Genomic DNA, 20,909 nt, shown 5'->3' with positions numbered 1-20,909 from the left:
TGAATTGAGAGTTCTATCTACAGCGCTAGGAGCTGTGGGCGTATTTTTACCGAGTACCCAGTCACACATATTGTAGCGCTCGCAGGCGAGGAAGCGATGCCCGGTACAGGTCGCCCAGTGGCGAGACGGCGTGCGGAAGGTCAGCCTCGCTGCCGCTCGATGCGCGCGCCGAGCTGGCCACGTGACCCGGCGGCGGGGGTGGGGCGAGGGACGGGGACCGACGGCCGGGAAGCGGCAGTGTGGCGCGCGATGGCGGCGAGGGAGCAGCTGCAGGTGGAGGCGCAAGAGCAGCCGCAGCACGTGGATGCCGGCGCCGGCGAGTGCTCGCGCCCGCGCCCGCTCTTCATCGTCGCCGCCAGCTTCCTCTGCAACGGCATCATCTTCGGGGTCATCAACTCCTACAGTGTCTTCTACGTGCAGCTGCTCGCCAAGCTGGAGCGCAACGGCGTCTCCGAGGCGTCTTCCAAGGCCTGTGAGTATTCCCTCACTTCTGTCGTACCTTTTCAGTATTACCATATTTCGAAGGCACAGCTGTAGTTGGTCGACGGTATCAGGATCATTTCGAGCCTGCTCTCCACGTCGTCACAAGTTATCTCGTCTACTCGTTTATTTTTTATCCAGGTTCCTTTGTTTACGGTTCACCTAAATACACCGAAAGGACTGTCCGTTAGGCAGGCAGGTCTGTGTCCCTTCATTCTCTTATCGAGGATGCATCCTCGTACAATCGTGACTACTTACACCAATTCTTTGGCTGATTTTCATCGCTTGCAAAAGTACCGGCATAAGCACACCTGTTACTCGGAATGTCTCCATGCTGCTGTAAAAGTTCTCATTGTTTCAGTGTAACCAAAAACTTCCTATCGCGTGCCGCAGCTATGATTCAGTAAACTTCGTCGAGGAGAGATCACTTCGGTTGGCTTAAAATCTTTTTATTTATGTACGTTGTCACCGGATTCTTCGCCAGTTAGGCCGGCCGGTGTGGCCGAGCGGTTCTAGGCGCGTTAGTCTGGAAGCGCGCGGCCGCTACGGTGGCAGGTTCGAATCCTGCCTCGGGCATGGATGTGTGTGATGTCCTTAGGTTAGTTAGGTTTAAGTAGTTCTAAGTTCTAGGGTACTGATGACCTCAGATGTTAAGTCTCATAGTGCTCAGAGCCATTTTTTGCTTCGCCAGTTATCAAGCGACAGTCTGTTTACATGTTTTACATCATACGAATCTAGTCTGAGTACCATTCATGACACAACACATCTCTCTGTGCAAACTTAGTGTCTGTCCTGTTTAAAATACAATGTTTTCTTATATCTTCTTATATTACTACCTCATTTGCTTTTGTCTGTGGCATAAATAACTGGTGTACTAAAACATATGCTTCCCATTTGTGATAAATGAAAATTTCAATAGGTTGTTAAGTAATGTACAGTTTGTTGACATCTTGATCAAATGATGGGCGACTAGTTTGACTCTGGTGGAGGACATAAATATATAAAATATTTTATCCTAAAGTTCTTACTGAATCGTACAATATTTCAGTATCAGGCGTTGTAAGTAAAATTATTTATAGTGTATTGTTATAGGTCAGTAATGATGCACTGTGAATAATAAAACGTCCATTCGTTTGAGAATCAGAAACCCTATTTTTGTTAATTTTTCACCGTTACAGAAGTGTAGAGCGCGTTAAGTATATCCATTACTGGCGCGTTGTTGCAAAAAAGACATGGAGAGTAGCCCAATATTGCCTATTACTCGGCGAGAAAACTCTGAATTAATGATGTAGGTTTGATTCTGGAGTCTTCGCGGTGCCACTTGAAGAATGCTTGTTAACGACAGTAATTATTTATTTATACGAGTCAAAAACAGATAAAATACCTGGTAATTATCATCAAAACAGATGAAAGAAGGAATTATCAAGTTACACTACTGTTGACCAAATTCTTGCAACTCAGAGCTGCAAGTAGATCTGCGCAAGGTGCAAGGCATAGTTGACAATCCAGTAGAGAATTCCATTGACTGTGCTTCTCCGCAGTCTCAGAGTAGTGACATTTCTGGAGATAACTCCTGTAGCTTCCAACTTCAGAACGTAGGCGGACGATCTAGTTCTGTTCATGCCGAGGTGGGAGGATCTCCGAAGGGAGAGACGATGTAGAGTTATTCTCACGTCGAGAAGTCCACTATTGCCACTGTTGTTTGCAATGGCCTTCAGGAAACTACTTCTGGACCACAGCCTTGGGGCTGCTGGAATATGATTGATATGGATGGTTTTCCTGATGAGCCTGATTTGTTCTCTCCGCGATGGCAGCTACTTCACGATGAGTATCTGGTGCTATGCTTAGGAGCTTGTAGAGTCTCGTTTAGTTCCTTGCAACTGTGTTTGATTAGGTAGATTTGCACCACACTGCGCACGCATACTCTGCAGCGCTGTAGCATGTCGCAAGCAAATCGACGATGGTGGCGACTCTGCAATACACACAACAAAACGGCCATTAGCGCCTAGTGAGGCCTTTTTTAAACGCCAGCGATGGAGAACAGAGTATTTCAGCTATGTGTCGCTGTACCGATGTTTCTTCAGATAGATTTTAATCTACGTGGAAGGTATGTCGAAACACCCGCGACAGAATACAAAGTTGTCTCCGCCAATTACGTAGATCGCAAACTCTTCTTAAAATTAGAATGAAGCTGAGGCTAGAATTTTTGCTGGAGCGTGTTATTCGATATCAGCCGGGACAAACGAACCAATTTATACAGGATGGGCAAAATTTAACTGGCGCAGAAAATTTTTACAATACGACTGACGCAAGACTAACCCTTGTTTCTGTTCTGTGAGTTCATATACTGTGACAGGCACAGCCAGGCCTCATCTGAAGAAACAAATAACTGAGGAACCGAAAATCAACATTCGACTTCCCTCACAACCACCGGGAGAACTCAACGCGTGAACGCTCGTCTGGACATATTAACTGATGCACAAAATTTAATTTGTAAAAATACAGATGTTGGTCCATCTTGATTATGTTTCTACCCGACGATTTCTTAATTTCCACTTGCCACAAACAAATAGCATTGAGATTTCGTCGGACAGTATAACTCTTTCCTTCATTCGTTCTGTGTTTCTGGTGTTCGAACTCTTTTCGGATATGTACGATTTCTGTCCTCTATAGAGCCCGTTTCACGTTACTTTGCCACTAAGATTTGCCAAAACACACCTTGTTTTATCGCCATCACCATTTGGCGTTGCATTCATCTGGTAACTAAAGACGTCTGCTGCTCACGCTCGCTTAAAAGTGATGGCACAGCCGAGCTCTCGGACTGATTATGCAGGTAATCAGTATGTGTAGACATGTGACAGCAACCAATTGGGGCACCAAGATCACGGTTTTAAGCATTTTCTGTGATAGGCAGGTTTCCTGTTCATTAACGAAAGTCAGTTTCTCATCAGTCTCATAAACATTTTTCTGTTCAGCTTTATTTTCTCCACACTGTGGATGGTGGTTGCACGGCAAACGTGCCATTGCATAACTCTCCCAGTACTTGTCCATGGATTGGGAAAAGAAGCAGATGCAAAATAAGAGCAGGATAGGTAGCGTCAAATCTAGAAAAAAATTGCCAAATATCAATGATTGTAAGTGCACTTTTGCTGAGTTACAGTCTAAAAAGGCACAAATTCTATACGAGCGAACGGAAAAGCGTGTGCCTTTAAGCCAAGTTGTCCCCCGACCTGTTATGCTAAAGAGCGCAATTAATTATTCAATTAGCTCAAGAGAATATTATAACCTGAACAGTCAAAGCGAGGTAAAAATTAATTGCATGTCCCAGCTCCTTACATTACTCGCAGTATTTCTGCGATGTTTACCTTGACTATTAATTCAACTACTCTGTAAGTAATGTAATGCCATTAATTTAAGACAGTAAGCTGCACTGCAGCAAGGTACTGGCTTGTGAGACTGTAAGGTGCCATGTTTCCAATCAAGGCATCTAAAGTCCACATGTTCCAGTTTTTGCTCTTGGACGGAGAGACTGAATAAATTTTCATTCTATCTGGTTGATCAGTAACTGGAAAGGAAGATTTTAATACAAGGGCTTGCTGAAAAGTAAAGCCGCCGATTTTTTTCTGTTTCCAATATCGGTTTCCGTATGACATGCCATGCATATTACTTGGTTGACTTTCCTGCTTCGCTGACGCAAGTAGCAACCCTCTGCCGCTAGAAGGCTCCGAGTTTTAGAGTGTAACGTGGCGGTGTGTAACGTAGCTATGTCGGTGCGTGAGAACCCTCAGAAACCTGAAGGCACTAATTCGAAGCATGACAATGCCGGGCCACACACGAGCGCTGCGACGTCTGCAACAATCCGACGCCTTGGGTTCACTTTCATAGATCATCCTTCATATAGTCCCGACTTGGCCCCATCCGATTTTCATCTGTTTCCAAAACTTGAAGAATCCTTTCGAGGACTTCACTTTGATAGTGATGAAGTGGTGCAAGCAGAGGTGAGGTTATGGCTCCGTCAACAAGTCCAAAACTTGAAGAATCCTTTCGAGGACTTCACTTTGATAGTGATGAAGTGGTGCAAGCAGAGGTGAGGTTATGGCTCCGTCAACAAGTCAAACATTCTACTGAGATGGTATTAACAAACTGGTGTCTCGTTGGGAGAAATGTTTCCGCCGCCAGAGTGATTATGTTGAGAAATAAATACGTACACATGAAGAACAAAGACGTAGAATGTCAATAACCTTCGTTTTATTTAAAATAGCTTTAATAGATTTGCAAAGAAATTCGAAGGCATTGCTTTTCAGCACGCCCTCGTAAAAAAGACCTCAGATAATTTTAAATGTTATAGTTCTATCAAACTATAGTTTTTACAGTAAATGTTCGTAATTTTTAGCTTCAACGCCACTACAAAGTAGCCATTGTCGAAGAAATTATTAACCCACCCTCTCGAAAATTCCTGGCGTGTTAGGAACGATTGCGAGGGGCCGAAAATTCTTGTAGCCTGCTCCTCACGGATGTTAATTGAAGTTTGGTAAATGCTGTCCCAAAGAAAAAAAACCGGTGCTGTATTGCGTTCGAAATGTGGACCAACACCCTATGAAGCACGTGCTCATAATATTTGGGCCTAACGGTGTGTCGTGAATTGACAATCTGTCCTCCATTTGTTGTCCCCTGTCCTGGTCTGTCCTTATCATTAGCTGTTGTGTCACATTCTATATATTCCGTAACCGACTGTTCAGTGCACAGTGGAGGGCGCCGGCCGCGGTGGTCTCGGGGTTCTAGGCGCGCAGTCCGGAACCGCGCGACTGCTACGGTCGCAGGTTCGAATCCTGCCTCGGGCATCGATGTGTGTGATGTCCTTAGGTTAGTTAGGTTTAAGTAGTTCTAAGTTCTAGGGGACTGATGACCACAGCTGTTAAGTCCCATAGTGCTCAGAGTCATTTTGAACAGTGGAGGGCACTTCGTAGCAATATTATCAAATATTCTATACATGTATGGAGACAGAAGAAATAATCTGTATGTGCCCTAATCTCTTACCTCATTTCCGTATATACTGTGCGAGATGCCAGATGTAGGCAGAAGAAGTGTTGCTCAGTCTTACTTCGCATACTGGCTCTTGAAATATGCCAAGCAGGTAATCCCGGTTAGACGTCTCTTTTCTTTCAAAGATACCTGTTACACGCAAAGGTTGCATCGTGTCACATGAGGTAACAGTGACCCGTTTAATAATCTTAATGAACAAACCCCAGTCTAAATCACGCTATTTTAACTGCTTTAAAAAAAATCGTGGGCTGGACTGGGTTTTAATATAGGAAACCCCCATTCTATTTACCTAAACTTCTACGGTACACTTTCGAAAGGGCTTTTTTCACTCTATACGACCCTAGTAGCGCTTTTCTGAAATCGTTCTGTGTTTGCCACGCTACTTCAATGGCTTTATGGTAGCTGGGTTGATTTGGGGGAGGAGACCAAACTGCGAGGTTACCGGTCTTACCGGATTAGCGAAGGAAGTCGGCCGTGCCCTTTTAAAGGAACCATCTCGGCATTTGCCTGAAGCGATTTAGGGAAATCACGGAAAACCTAAATCAGGATGGCCGGAGCGGGATTGAACCGTCGTCCTCCCGAATGCGAGTCCAGTGTACTAACCACTGCGCCACCTCGCCCGATTCAATGGCACTAGTGTCTTCTACGCCATTTACGTTTCTGCTGCACTTCACTTCCTCAGAATCCTCCTGATAAACATTTCTTCAATTCAGTTTCACTCCCACTAACTTCATCGTCAGTGCTAGAATTTTTTCCTGCTGTATGTTGTCACTCCTTTGTATGTGACTGAGCGTAATGGGGCAGTGGTAAAGCCTTCGGGAAGACGCCAGTTCAAATCGCCGTCCTATCATCTAAATTTAGTTTTTCATGGTGATCATAAATCATTTAAGGTAAGTATCCAGATTGTTCATTTCGAAAGGACACTGCCGATAATCGCTCCCCTATCCAAGTTCATGCTGCGCGTCTAATGACATCGTCGACGACGGGACGTTAAATCCTAATCTTCCTTCTCCCCCTGTCTGTGTGAAATAGATGAATTTTTAACGTTAATCCATAAATTCTCTAACGGATTCTCCTCGAATATCTGCTCGAATCCGAGAAAGACAACGGCCGTATTTAGACTGGAATGTCAGAATGTGTTTACTTTCTTCGGACTAATGACGAATTAGCTTTTATGTCCATTTTTGGGAGAGTCTAGGCTGGTTTACGACCTCTGCTTCCTTTAGTACAGATAATTCCACACAGTACCACGTAATTCATTTGAGATATTGAGGTCAAGTTGAGTATCACGACATATAAATCGTCTCCAGGTCATACGGTTAGTAGGATTCGTGACAAGCGCCGACAATTTCTGGAGGGAATTTTCTGTAACTTATATTTATGGGGTCTTGTCGTCCTAACTCTACTGTTACACGTCCTTTAGTGACGCAACTTCCACTCTTGTTAGTTATTTGTCATTCATACTGGTGTTATTAGTGTTTCCTCTGTATGTTTTATTTCACTTCTCGACGGGGTAAAGGCCCTTTTGTAACACGGATGCTAGATAACAACTCTTTGATTCCTGTATTGATTGTCTGTCAAGGATAAAGCGTCCATTCATCGAGATGTTTTACACTATACACATTTTTCTCAACAAATAACGATTTTTGTACATTAGCTTAGGTGCGTATGTAAAATATGCAATCGTTCGTTAGGAAAAATTCTTGCACATAGACAGTGTTGTTGCTGTTATTGTCTTCAGTGCGAAGACCGGTTTGATGAAACCCTCCACCATAGTCTTCTTCTTTTTTTTTTTTTTTTTGTTCCATTGTCCCGCCTCGACGTAGGGTCGGCGTGGTTAATAACGGATTTGACATGGCCGGCCGCTGTGGTCGAGCGGTTGTAGGTGCTTCAGTCTGGAACCGCGCACCTCCTAAGGTCGCAGGTTCGAATCTTGCTTCGGGCATGGATGTGTGTGATGTCCTTAGGTTACTTAGGCTTAAGTAGTTTCTAAGTCTAGGAGACTGATGACCTCAGATGTAAAGTCCCATAGTGTTTAGAGCCATTTTGATTTGACATGGTTAGTTTAAGGGTGGTCGGATGACCCTCCTTCCGCCACCCCATTACCTCCTGAACAGAATATGTGTTCCCAACTGTCAGTGTGTAGTGTTATTAATGTGGAAGTGATGGAAAGTTTTCGTAATGCTTCCGAATAGTGTAACTGAGGCGGGATTTTGGTACTAGCCCGGTATCCACCGAATGGGTGGGAAAAACCGCCTAAAAACCACACGCATGGTGGCCAGCATATCGGCCCACGTCGTTAATTCTCTTGGTGGAACAAGTCCGGGGTCTGCGCATTTCCCCGTCCAGAAAACTGTGCTCTAACACCACGGCTATCTCTATCTTTCACTCTCTCTCTTTTTACGGACCCGGATGGATCAACTCTCCTTTATAGTCTACGATATGTAAGTCTCTTTGACATTTAAGGCAAGGCCTATTTCCTGCCCTAACTTGTGTCTGTTTATGGCGTCTTCTTCGTCGACGGGACGATAAGCTCTATTCTTCTTTCCGTTTGAACGATACAGCCAATTAAGGTTACTTATTGTAAAGTTTCTCTTCACCATTTTCACCCTCGTCCCTTTACTATGTCTCGGGATATAATCTATCAATCTTTCTTTCTTTTAGTCAAGCTGCATCATAAAGCTCGAAACTTAAGCTTCAAACAGCAGTTGGTTGTTTGTCGACTATACACGAACACAAACACCGGCACAGTGAGAACAACGCCTTAGATATACAACAGGTTATATTTTTATTTGTTGTTTGCCTAACCATGGAAATGTTTAGAAAAATTAAAGGATCTTGAAATCTCAGTCATGTCTGAGTATAACAGATTTTTATTTACTCTTTATGACGCACACAATTCACATAAAATTGACAAAGTGAAGTTCTTTAAAGTCTCAATAGAAAGAACTCAAAATGACGCTAACACTGTGAGGAAGAGAGGGGTGGGGGAGGGGGACCAAATTATACGGAAGACTGAGAAAACACAGCAAGATTTCATCTGGGCAGCTCACGGATTTGTAATTAACAAGAAAAAAAAGAGACCAAAAACTGTAATGAAATAGACAAGGCCGGCCGGGGGTGGCCGAGCGGTTCTAGGCGCTACAGTCTGGAACCGCGCGACCACTACGGTCGCAGGTTCGAATCCTGCCTCGGGCATGGATGTGTGTGATGTCCTTAGGTTAGTTAGGTTTAAGTAGTTCTAAGTTCTAGGGGATTGATGACCTCAAAAGTTAAATAGACAACACAAGTTTTGTGGCAGAACTAAAGCTTCATCGCATTATCGCAATTGCAACACATACATTTCTCCAAAACTCAGCACCAGATGGCGGCCGGGACAAAAATATCCCAGAATCTTCTTTTTTTTTTGCCCTCAACTCGCAACATTAAAAAAAAAAAAAAAGAACTCTGCTTTGCCAATGTTGTTGCCAATGTGCGAACCAGAATATCACTTATTTCAGGGAAAAAAGGAGGACTGCAGCAGAAATTTCCCACTCTTGGCTTACAGAACGCACATTAAAACGAAGAGGTTGGTATTCGCCTGGAGCAGTATATCACCAATTGGTCAACCTCTTACGCACCAAGCGCAATGGTGGGGTTACTCATTCGATTGGAAACACCAAACATTTTGAGTGAAAGCAACGTTTCTCAACTTTCTCATGCTGCTTGGGCGACACCACGGCATCCCATACTTAAATGTCCATACAGAAAGCCAGAAATGTCATGCTCAATTATTCTCTGGGGATGGCAGTAGCGGCACAGCAGTCTCTGCCCTCATGGAGGGCAGGCGCTGGCCCCAGCCAACAAAAGAACGGAGTGGGCCACGAAACTGTGGGGATGCCTGCCTCTAATGATATTCACTGACGGCCTTCTGCCGATAAATAGTAATCAGAGACGACACTGAGGGTAATGAGAAAAATAGAAATCTTTCCTCTCAAGCAATGATGCCCTCTACTCTAAATTAAATAATCACGGAATTGTGGCAGAAAAGTGAAACAATATCATACAGCGATATGTGACATTCATGCGACAATCTCTTTTTTCCTCCACTCGATTCAGTAAGTCTTTGTTAGCTATTCCTTTTCATCTTCAGCATTCTTCTGGAACATCACATTTCAAAAGCTTCTAACCTGTTCTTTAATCTACTCTACCATATAAGGCTACACCACAGACAAGTACTTTCGTAAACGAGATCCTAACACTTAAATTTATAGTAGATATTTTTCTTGCTGTTAACAGTCTGTATTTTGTGTATCCATTAGTTTCGCCATCGTCAATTGTGGTGCTGCCCAAATAGCGAAACTCGTCTATTACTGTTTGTGTCTTGCTTCTTAATCTACTTCCCCTGGCACCACTTAACTTTGTTCCAGTAGACCCCATTACCGTTGTTTTATTTTTATTAATTTTAATCTCATGCCCTCTTCTCAAGACACTTTCAACTCCATTCAACTGATCATCCCAGCAAGATCTTTGCCGTCTCTGACAGAATTGCTGTGCCATCGGTAGATCTATAGCTTTTTTTTTTCTCCCAGAAGTTTCGTTCCTTTCCCAGATTTTCCATTGTTTTTCCTTACTGCTTTCTCATTGTACAGATTCTATAACGTTGTATGTAGGCTACATCCATATCTCATTCCCTTCTGAACTACTGACTCCCTTTCGTGTCCTTCTCTGCTTATAACCGCAGTCTGGTTTCTGTACAAGTTCCAGATAACCTTTCGCACCCTACGCCTGCTAACTTTCAACAGATAGAGTAAGCACTAGAAACGTAAACACACAATGAACTTGACACGCAGTTCTGATCAGACTAACAAATATTGTGTCGAATGTCCCGTTTCCTAGTATAAAATTTAATGTGAGCACTGTATTCGTTCCATAAAGAGTCACTGCCGACATCGTGGTTGAAATTTGCAAGGACTGGGAATTTCGATATCAGGGAGCACGTTTCGTGAGATGCCAAGACAGGACTGTTTCACTGTACGAAGCGAATGGTTCTGTGAAAATTTATCAACCCAGTTGATTGATTCTTTCGTATGCCTTTGAGAGTACAGGTTTTTGTTCAAGAACTAAAAAGCGCAGTGGTTGGAATACTGTTCATGTGTTCGCTTGTCTTGTGGACTAGCTAAGGCGTAAAATACGACAAAATGAATCTATATTTGCTTCAGTCCGCAGGAACTAGTGCAAAAGTTTATAAAATATAAAAAATACCAACACTTGTTTACCGAAGCACTATTATCATTTGTGTGATTACACACGGAAGATACTTAAGTTTAATTGTATCAGCAGAAAACATTTCAATAATGAGATTAAATCACGCAGATAGCGATTCTGCAGCACACAGAAAACTGTGAGCTACATTTAACACGAAACTGCTCATACATACGCCTTCTGCTTGTTTCCGTATTTTCACTTTTTGCGTGCCGTGATTATGAGATAAAATCGGTAAATCAGCTCACTGTTTGTCTAAATGATTGTGCAGAACCGGCTAAACACTACATCACAGCCGGCATGATTGAGTATGTGTCGACCATCATTACCGCCTCCATGCTTCGCACTAAACCAGAAAGCCAACAGCCACGAAAGTAACCTACATGACAATACGCAAGTATCATAGCTGAGGCCATAACAACATATGTCCAAAACACTGTAGGCAACTGCTATCTATTGTTCGGAAAAATAAGATACCATACTTATTAACAAAAGTAGGATATTTTTTAAAGCTTTGTTTCATAAATTATAAAGGCAGAGATCTTGATATTATGGGAAACTTTAAAAATGCAATTCTTAATGTTGGTGGTCTATCTTATCTACAGCATAGTGAAGATGAATACACTATGCTATTTGTATTTTAATCAAACCAGCAACAACATTTGATTTGAACGTTTCTGACGACAAGACAAAAACAATGAAGGTTTACAATAAGGTGGTTAGCAGGAATAATAATGATTACCGAAGTTAAAATTATAGAAGAAGTAAAACATTTTAAACGTATAGGGTACTATTTTTCTATGATGACATAGACCTGGATGGAACGCTGAACAGATTTAGAAGTATATGTGGTTGTATATCTGAAAACCTCAAAAATAAGACAGATGCATGAAATCTTTCAGCAACGCCACTTTACAATTCTCATACGTGAAAATAAACGTAAAGTAGAAAGGGGAACTGTCAAGACCAGAATTGAATTATTAAATGACACGTTAGGTTATATTTTATTGGACAGGCAAAGAACATTATAATGTACGCAAAAGCTGAGTAAAATAATGGCGAACAGCGTATGGCATGAACATTTGCGAAGTATGCTCGGATGCAGACACAAGAAGAGTGAGGAAGTAATGGGCACAGTAAAAAGATTTGTCCTGGCCAAATACTTGAGGACGAGGAGGAGAAGGAGGAAAAGAAGAAGAACTTAATGTTAAAACAGAAATTGTATCCTAATTTACTTCTAACTAAAAATCGTATAATCATTTCCTGGTTCAGAGACTGTCGCACAACCAGGATCATTCACGAACAGTTTTGCCACCAAATGGCAGGTCAAATATAAATAATTTTGATTGCTACTCCATGTCATGTGTTTTGAGATATAGTCGATTCAAAGCTTTCTCGGACAACATGACATCCATACGAACCACCATGGATACCGAAAACAAATCCAGCTCGAGCTCATGTCGTATAATATCCGGAACGCAATGGATCAAGGCAACGCAGTATTTCTTGACCACCGAAAAGAATTTGACTCGGTACTTCACTGAAACTTCTTAGCGAAAATACGATCGTACGTGGTAACGGGTTGTCAAATGAAATTTGTGACTGAGTTAAAGATTTATTGCTGGGGAGAACATAGCATGTTATGAAATTTTTGTAAATGTCACGACAGTCACTGATCGCAGGTATTTGTTTATCTAATTACCAGTTTCGGTCACTTAATTATTTTTCACTAAATACAGATGTGTGCATATGTTATAAAAATGTACATAATGGTAGGCTATCAACTGTAATAAGCAGTGTCGTAATATTCATAGACGGAAAATTGGCAAAATATACCTGCCTACATGAAGTTAACGGCGAAAGTATTTAAAATATGTAGCCATAAATGGCATCGACCATACATGTCCCGTAATGTCGGGTCGTCGCTGGCGTGCTGCTCTTACAACACCGGCACAAACAGCTGAGGGGGCGTGATAGCAAGACGACGTTGGCTGAACGACGAAACGACGAAATGCAAAAATTGGAAGTGTAATCTTAAACTATGTCTGCATACAACTGTATTGAATACATAAAATGTACGTAAAAGGAGGCTAGAGTTGTAACGTAAGTGAAAGGGGAATTATTGGTTTAACTTCTGAAGGATAGCTGCAGCTAAATGTATGTGCCATATGCGATACAGTTAAGTTAACAGACGCAGCTTGTCGAACGATAAATAAGTCGAGGGCACAGTGGACATACTAAAAACAAATCTGATGGACCACTGGCGGCAAGGGGCCAAAAGATAGTGAAAAACGACAGAATGAGAAATAAGATTAATAAAAGCTTCAAGGCTAAACAAAAATATTGTAATGAACTATCGGTAAAATTATAAAAGATAGTGCCTAGAAGTAGTCTGTAACATGTGCAATACACAAATAAGCGAACTGAAAGCAGCATATCAAAACAGGATATAAAGGGTGCGGGCACAACAGACCCACCGAACCAGAAGCAAGAAATATGTGGGAGGTAGGGGGAGGCGAAAAGTTCTACCAGGATAAAAAAGCTACACTAGCTTGTAACATAACGAAAACTAGGCATTGGGCTTAAAGTCATTCAGTTTATTAAGAAGTTTAGAGGGACAGCATTTCTTATTACCATAAATCTCTATCTCCTCCAAAAAATTTAACAGACGTCCCGTAGGGGCAATGTGTACAACATGCATATTGTGGTCTGTGTTAGTAATAGTATTTTTTTGCGCAGTGAAATGCTGTCCAAAAGCAGTTCTTTCTTGAGTACTTGCGTGCGCCTTGGACCCTATACCAAAATTCCTGCCAGTCTGTCCAAGATAAAACTTATTGCTATCGCTGCATTGTATTCTACAGATGTCGAACTGTTAAAGATTTCATTGACACAGGGAAGGGCGCCATGGAAATGATGAGAAATGAGAACTGGTCGATGCCTGAAAGTAGACATAAAGTATCCTACGAAATCCTACTTACGAAGTTTCAAGCAGTAAAGGATGAAGGAAGAGAATGCAGCCGCATACGTATCTTTCCTTTTTGGGGTCGCGAAGACAAGATTCTTCTCTCACGCCACAGGCGAATGCAAAGAAAAGAAACCCTAATATGTGGTACAATTGGGAATACCCACTTCCATCTACTTTACAATGGTTTGGACAGTATGGCTGCAGATTTAGATTTCTTTCATGTTGTAAAGACTGGTCTGAAACTTCCTGGCAGATTGAAACTGTGTGCCTGACCGAGACTCGAACTCGAGACCTTTGCCTTTCGCGGGCAAGTTCTCTACCAATTGAGCTACCCAAGCACGACTCACGACCCGTCCTCACAGCTTCAATTCTACCAGTACCTGGAAGAAAGGAGTGCTAGTTCTGTAAGGTTCGCAGAAGAGCTTATGTAAAGTTCGGAAAGTAGGAGACGAGATACTGTCAGAATTGAAGCTGTGAGGACGGGTTGTGAGTCGTGCTTGGGTAGTTCAGATGGTAGAGCACTTGCCCGCGTAGGGCAAAGATTCCTAGTTCGAGTCTCGGACCGGCACACAGTTTTAATCTGCCAGGAAGTTTCATATCCGCGCACACTCCGCTGCAGAGTGAAAATCTCATTCTGGAATACTGGTCTCTCTTGTAACTGGTTTGTTACAGGTCGTAGACACTACTACTACAAACAAAAGACAAGCTCATAGATAAAAAAATGGATCAGTATTAGTCTACCTCACTGAAATTATATTTAAACAGCTGCGGGGTATGAGCATCTTCATTTGTGATGGGTTCAATTTAAAAAAAATTGCGTGCCAGCATAACGCAACGTCGACGTGTTGCAGTTCTGCTGACACACTTTCCAGTAGTTGAACAACAGGCTACGGCTGGCTAAGCAATACTGCAGCATGGTCGCATTCCTGTGACATTGCAGTTCTGTAAAGGAGAAGCCAGAGACGGCATTACTGACAACGACTTGGGTGTGGTGGGGACTCGTTTCAAAATAGCTGAACCGATGGACACAGGCTGGAACCAGCAAAAGGACGGTTTTCTAGACAATATCGGGTGCCTTTGCTAATGAAGGTAACATCAAGCAGCCACTGTTTGTAGCGATGCCAGCTGACGATCTGTGACATACAGTTTAAAACTTGTTCCACGGAAGGGGAAATAACAGATATAGAAAAAAGAGTGAAACTGAAAAACAGCTCAAGTCGCTCGAGAAAGGAAAAGCCAGAGGACCTCGTGGTGTGTCCGTTAGATTCCATACTGAATATACAGAAAAACTGGCGCCTCTTATAGCATCATGAAATAAATGAAATGTATTCGCAGTTGCAAATACGAAGAACCGTCAGCTGTATAAGGGAACGACGACAATGAAAATTTGTGCCGGATGGGGCCTCGGACCTGGATTTCCGGCTTTACAGGAGCGGCGGCATTAAGCGCTTTGGCTGTCCGTGCTCGACTCACGGCCGGACCGATACTTCCATATGACGTATCTGCTGCGTCGCCAACCCATACTCGTACACACATTACTTTATTCCGGACAGTGGAGGAAATTTTAATTGAAAGTCGCTGCCTGGTGTTGGCGGATAAATATGTTACTGCAATGTCTGTGTCATGAGGAAGAACGACGCAATATTATTTCGGACATGCATGCATATCCGATGAAATGTATGCATATTGGAAGAAACGTTGCATCGTTCTTCTTCACTACATAGGCACTGCAGTATTGTATATGATAGCATCAGTTTTTCACACCGGGCTGGATGTGTGTGGCGATTTTTTTTTCAGGGAAGGTCATTACAGTCTATAAGGGTTGCAAGACCGACGCAGGGAACAATAGCTCTATCTCACTGACGTCGATTCCTTGCAGTATTGTGGACCATAAGCACAGCGGGCGCAAAGCGAGTTGCTTATCGGAGACATCCTGCTAATACCGTGTAATGGCGCCTCTTGCTTATGATCTCACTTCGACAAGGAAGAGGGTCCACACACAGGTTTCTTCAGCTATGCCATGTCCAGCTGAAGCCAATCTATGGTGATTAGATCCCTTAGAATATGACAAAAAAATGGCTCTGAGCACTATGGGACTTAACATCTGCGGTCATCAGTCCCATAGAACTTAGAACTACTTAAACCTAACTAGCCTAAGGACATCACACACATCCATGCCCGAGGCAGGATTCGAACCTGCGACCGTAGTGGTCCCGCGCTTCCAGACTAAAGCGTCTAGAACTGCTCGGCCACACCGGCCGGCAGAATATGACATTTCGGGCATATTGATTACTAACTTTCATCCAATAATCCAAATAGTCGCAGATATTTTCTATACGATTAAGATGGGTTGATGTATCGGGCCAATCGAGGAGTAATACGGTGCCCGAGAGTTCTCCTAACCAGGAACGTGTGCTTGCTGCCCTGTGAATACGGCTGTTTTCATCTTGAATGACAGGGATATTCACAGCATACTCATCGTAAAGACATGGAAGAAAGGGCGCATCATTTGATCAACGAGGGTGTAGAAATGAACATCTTTATTCATGCTCACGCTGTCATGAATGATAGGCTCAAGTAATGGCCTAGAAGCACCCCTCAAAAAATGACAGAACCATCTCCGGCTTGAACTACGTCCTCCACAGACTGCGGATTAAACATCTCATTTGGCCATCGGTGCCCTCGACTCCTTGCACCATTTGAAAAGAGGCAAAATTGTGACTCCTCGGACCACCCTACACGTCTCGAGGCAGCTACTGCCCACTTAGTATGCCTTCTGGCCATTAAGGGCGTGTGGCTTAATGTCCCGTTGTGAGCAAATACCTTTTGGGAGGTACCCGACTCCAGATGTCAACTTCACACGTTTCAATTCGCAGTGTTTGCTCGGCAACTTGTTGACATGGACCAGAATTCACTGACGGTGGCAGTTCCTATCTGATTTGAAAACCGATTGTAACTCACAAGGCGTGACAATCGTCTCCGGCCCCTGTCTGTTGGGATGTTCCTACCACCACTGTTGTTTCATCGTGTTACATGGCTGCAAATCATACACCATTCGTCGTAGACACGTTGCTCAGTCCACATAGATACGGCAGCAAATCTTGCAGCTTCATCCATTGTATGATCACAGCCACGTCCAAACGCTGTAGCTTCTTTCTGTCATTCTTTCACGTCTACGCGTCAACCCATCTTCCTGTGCTGATTCCGTACAACCGACTGCCACATAAAAATCACTTCGCTGTCATGACTTACGTCAGAGGTGGAGTGGCACTGACCGCCTGATACTGTTCTGCACTACGTATAGCGCTCCAAAACGACCAGTCCGCTCTTTTAAAAAAATGGTTTATAGTATGTCCGTTGTGTTTATACTCTCTTCATGTGTAGTGACCAAGTTACTTTACGCACCACACAGTCACCCGTTGAGGGTGAAGATACTTCTCGATCTTGAAATGCAGACTCTCAGTCACTCAGATGCTCCAGTTTTGCTTATTGACGAACCATCCAAATGAAAGTGAGCTTCGTTGCTAAACCAAGCCATACTGCGCACGCTAATCCCCATCATACACCACGGCCAACCGTGCAATTTGAACGTCCTAACTCAAACCGTTCAGACGTTATGACGATTTTATTTCATATCGTTCAATAATTGTCTCTCTGTATTTGCTCGTTTGTCTTCCTACTATCTAGCAGTGTCACTTGAGAAGTACTCGTTGAATGTGGGCACAGTAAGAAAATGTTCTCTCCGTGTTTGGCAGAAGAACACAAAATATATTTGTGTGAAAAGTTGCGGTTGTGTACCTGTGCAAGACTATGTTATTCCTATGCAAAAAAAAACTAGACGAAGCGTTAGAGTGAGCAGAGTGAGTAATAGAGTGCACAGAAAACTCTGAAAATTTGTCATGCAAACTTGGACTGCAGTGTTACTCAGAGGAACTTATATAATTAGTATAAGACTTTGGGAGGGAGGACAGAGACCCTAAGGACTTCGAGCACATATTCAAAGAATTGCAGCTAGCAACATCTTCGAATTGTCTGAAGAAGAGAACACACCTGGAGTGCTTGCATAATCAGTGAAAGAGAAGAGGGCTAAGGATTTATTTTAATTTTACAATATTTTGCTCAACTTTACTTCTCCGGACCAATCATCTGACAATTTAAAGTAGTCGTTGATTTTACTTTTTTTGACATTAAGCCACAGAACTGACCTTATTTGCTACTTACTTATTCAGTTATACGTCTATTAAGTAAAATTGTCATCATTCCGAAGATTGTTTTGAATAGCATAGTGCTTTACTAGCCTTGGTCCTGTTGGAGGTGGTATATTGTTGCCTGCCTCCGACCTTTGAACTGATTTACCCAGCCAGTTATAGAGGGCCCTACAGTTTAACGTGGATTCCGAACCACGGTGCAACTCGGCATTTTTTACAACAACAAACATTGTCAGAGGTGAAAGATACATAAATATCCTAGAAATTATCGCGGATCGAAGCCCAAACCTTTTGGTTTGAGGTCTGACAATGTGCCACTGAGCCATTGAGCCACTCCAGACATGTAAAGAAACAAATATCAAAGCCCTAGTTGATCACTAGAACAATGGGATAAACAAAAAATTGTATGTGGTAAATTAAAGCAAACTGATCTATAAGAATATAACCTAGGACATGGATTTGCAGCACTCAGTCTGTATGATGGGAGTGTGTTCTGGAAATGCACCAGGAGTGCTCACAAGCCGGCAATGGCTTTACCTGTAAGAATTTTTTTTTTTTAAATCTTATGGGACTTAACTGCTAAGGCAATCAGTCCCTAAGCTTACACATTACTTAACCTAAATTATCCCAAGAACAAACACACACACACCCATGCCCGAGGGAGGACTCGAACCTCCGCCGGGATCTCTGTAAGAATTACTGACTGTCCTGCCTCTAACGTTAATATTAGCTATTACTACCGGAATAACTCGCCGCATTGTTTCAAATTCTACAGTTTTTCCCTACGTAACATTATGATCAAGGACTTGCTTGATCGTATTCTACTGAAGTAAAATTATTTTCTTATACTTATGATCGCTCTTGGTGACCATAGCTGTTACTGCAGATGTCAACGGAGCGTGCAGATGTGGCAGGCGACGGTGTCGACAGAGCGGATGCCGTTTGACATTCGAGACCTGCGCTCTAGAGAGCTTCAACTAGTGCGAACTTTATCCAGCACACATCACAAATATCATTGTCACTCACATATTCCCAATGCTCCAACTGCGACATTCACTTTAATTTTTCCACAGCTCCTTTATCAACCTTACCACTATGCCTAGCGTTTTTCGTGTAGAACTTTTCTATAGGCTCTTTGAGCCCTACACCGTTTCGAGACACAGAAATCATCGATGCAATATTTTAAAGTTTAAAATATTTGATACAGTTCCTCGGTATCGTTCACTTCCAGAATGCGCTGGTATAGTTCCGCACTGTTTCCTAATGAATTAAATACGAGCTAAGGGAATATCAGACCAACTCTGTGACTGGGTTGAGAAGCTCCTAGCATATAGCGCACAAAATGTCATTCTTAACGGAGAAACGTCTTTAGACATAGAAATAACTTTGGGCAACCACCAAGGGAGTGTTACAGGATTATTACTTTTCACAATATATATAAAGGATCAGACATAAAAATAACTTTGGGCAAACATCAAGGGAGTGTTATAGGATTACTACTTTCCACAATATATATAAAGGATCTAATGGACAACGTCTGAAGTTCCATGAGGCTTTTCGGGGCTGTTGTACTGCGTTCCAAAGGTAGACCCATACTCTATTAAGTAGGTAGTCATTATGTTTCCATTCATCAGTGTATGCATACATAACAGCAGACATATCGACGGTATTCGTAATGGTATTAGTAGTAGTATTTATGATAGTAATAGTAATATTACTTTTGCTGGATTTTTAAAAAAATGGTTCAAATGGCTCTAAGCACTATGGGACTTAACTTCTGAGGTCATCAGTCCCCTAGAACTTAGAACTACTTAAACCTAACTAACCTAAGCACATCACACACATCGATGCCCCAGGCAGGATTCGAACCTGCGACCGTAGCGGTCGTGTCGTTCCAGACTGTAGCGCCTAGAACCGCTCGGCAACACCGGCCGTCCTGGATTTTTAACTGTGACGACATTATTATTTATCTCAAAATGGATGCGGAAATGTAGCTGCAGACAAGTAATACGGCTATTTGTAGAATATTAAGTAACAGGCTAAATTTTAGAGTACATGAATAAATGAGTGATCCAGCTGACTCTAAAAGCTGACGACATGACTATCTTCTCTAGTAGCCTGGGCACCATTAATTCCGTCTTCGTTTGCAGTCGGCCTGCGACAGTTTGTCACGCTAGGCAACACCGAAGCGTTTTCGCTTCACTGGAGGGAAGACACTAGCTATCGTCCTTGCCAGACTACCAGTACGTGCGGAACAATCACAAGTGAACGTCTAGGAAACCGCTTTTCAGCACAATCAAGTACGTGAGCGTCACTATCTTCCGTCGGCTGTCATGGAGGTAACAGGAAGGCTGCGAGTGCTGTAACCCTTCCTGAAACCGCAGTCCGTTCTACTACCACAGCACCATATTCTCTACTTGCTCTACTTGATGCATGGAGGCGGACGTCAAACGTCTGCAGTGCAACCCTGTTCATCCTATGCCACACTGGCGCGAGACTCCCCACCAGTTCACTTACAGGGAACCAGCCAGGTGCTCTGCGTCATGAGAGAAATCCACAGATGGCGGGGTGTCTGGTACCAGATGACCGCGCAATCAGGAGACACGCACAAGCACACTGGGATCCGCTTGCGTCGTCTTACCTCTAACCATTTACGCAGCTGAATACCTACTAGCAACCAGAGGAAAAGGCCTTGTAAATTGTTCAGTAACAGACAAGGTAACCTATGTGATGATGAAAAAAAGAAAACAAACAAACACCAAGTTAAGATTGGAGGTACAGCCATGTTGCGAGCGAGGAGCTCGCCTCGCTTGTAACTGGTTTGTTTAGAACACAACAGATCTTCGGCAGACGACAGTGATAACATCTTCTACTTCGTCTGAACTACGCTTACCATACATATCTGGATTTCTACTGTAGGCTTAGAGTGATTTCGTCTATATAATGCAATACACGGTCTGGCCCAGAGG

General features: G+C 42.9%; 1 protein-coding gene across 2 annotated transcripts in view; it reads left to right on the top strand.

Moving 5' to 3' along the window:
- The first annotated feature begins 240 nt into the window (after positions 1-240).
- The window catches only part of LOC126297622 (monocarboxylate transporter 10), a 428,114-nt gene continuing 407,445 nt past the window's right edge, over positions 241-20,909 (top strand). The window contains exon 1 of one of the 2 annotated variants that reach the window (XM_049988637.1): positions 241-472. In XM_049988637.1, the coding sequence (XP_049844594.1) occupies positions 250-472 (223 nt within the window). In that variant the 5' untranslated portion in view covers positions 241-249. The remainder of the gene's footprint in view (positions 473-20,909) is intronic. The other variant, XM_049988638.1, reaches the window with a different exon arrangement.

The sequence above is a fragment of the Schistocerca gregaria genome, chromosome X (assembly GCF_023897955.1).
Source record: "Schistocerca gregaria isolate iqSchGreg1 chromosome X, iqSchGreg1.2, whole genome shotgun sequence".
In the NCBI taxonomy this organism is placed as follows: Eukaryota; Metazoa; Arthropoda; class Insecta; order Orthoptera; family Acrididae; genus Schistocerca; species Schistocerca gregaria.
The sequence above is the reverse complement of the archived record's forward strand: the minus strand, read 5'-3'. Positions and strand labels throughout refer to the sequence as shown.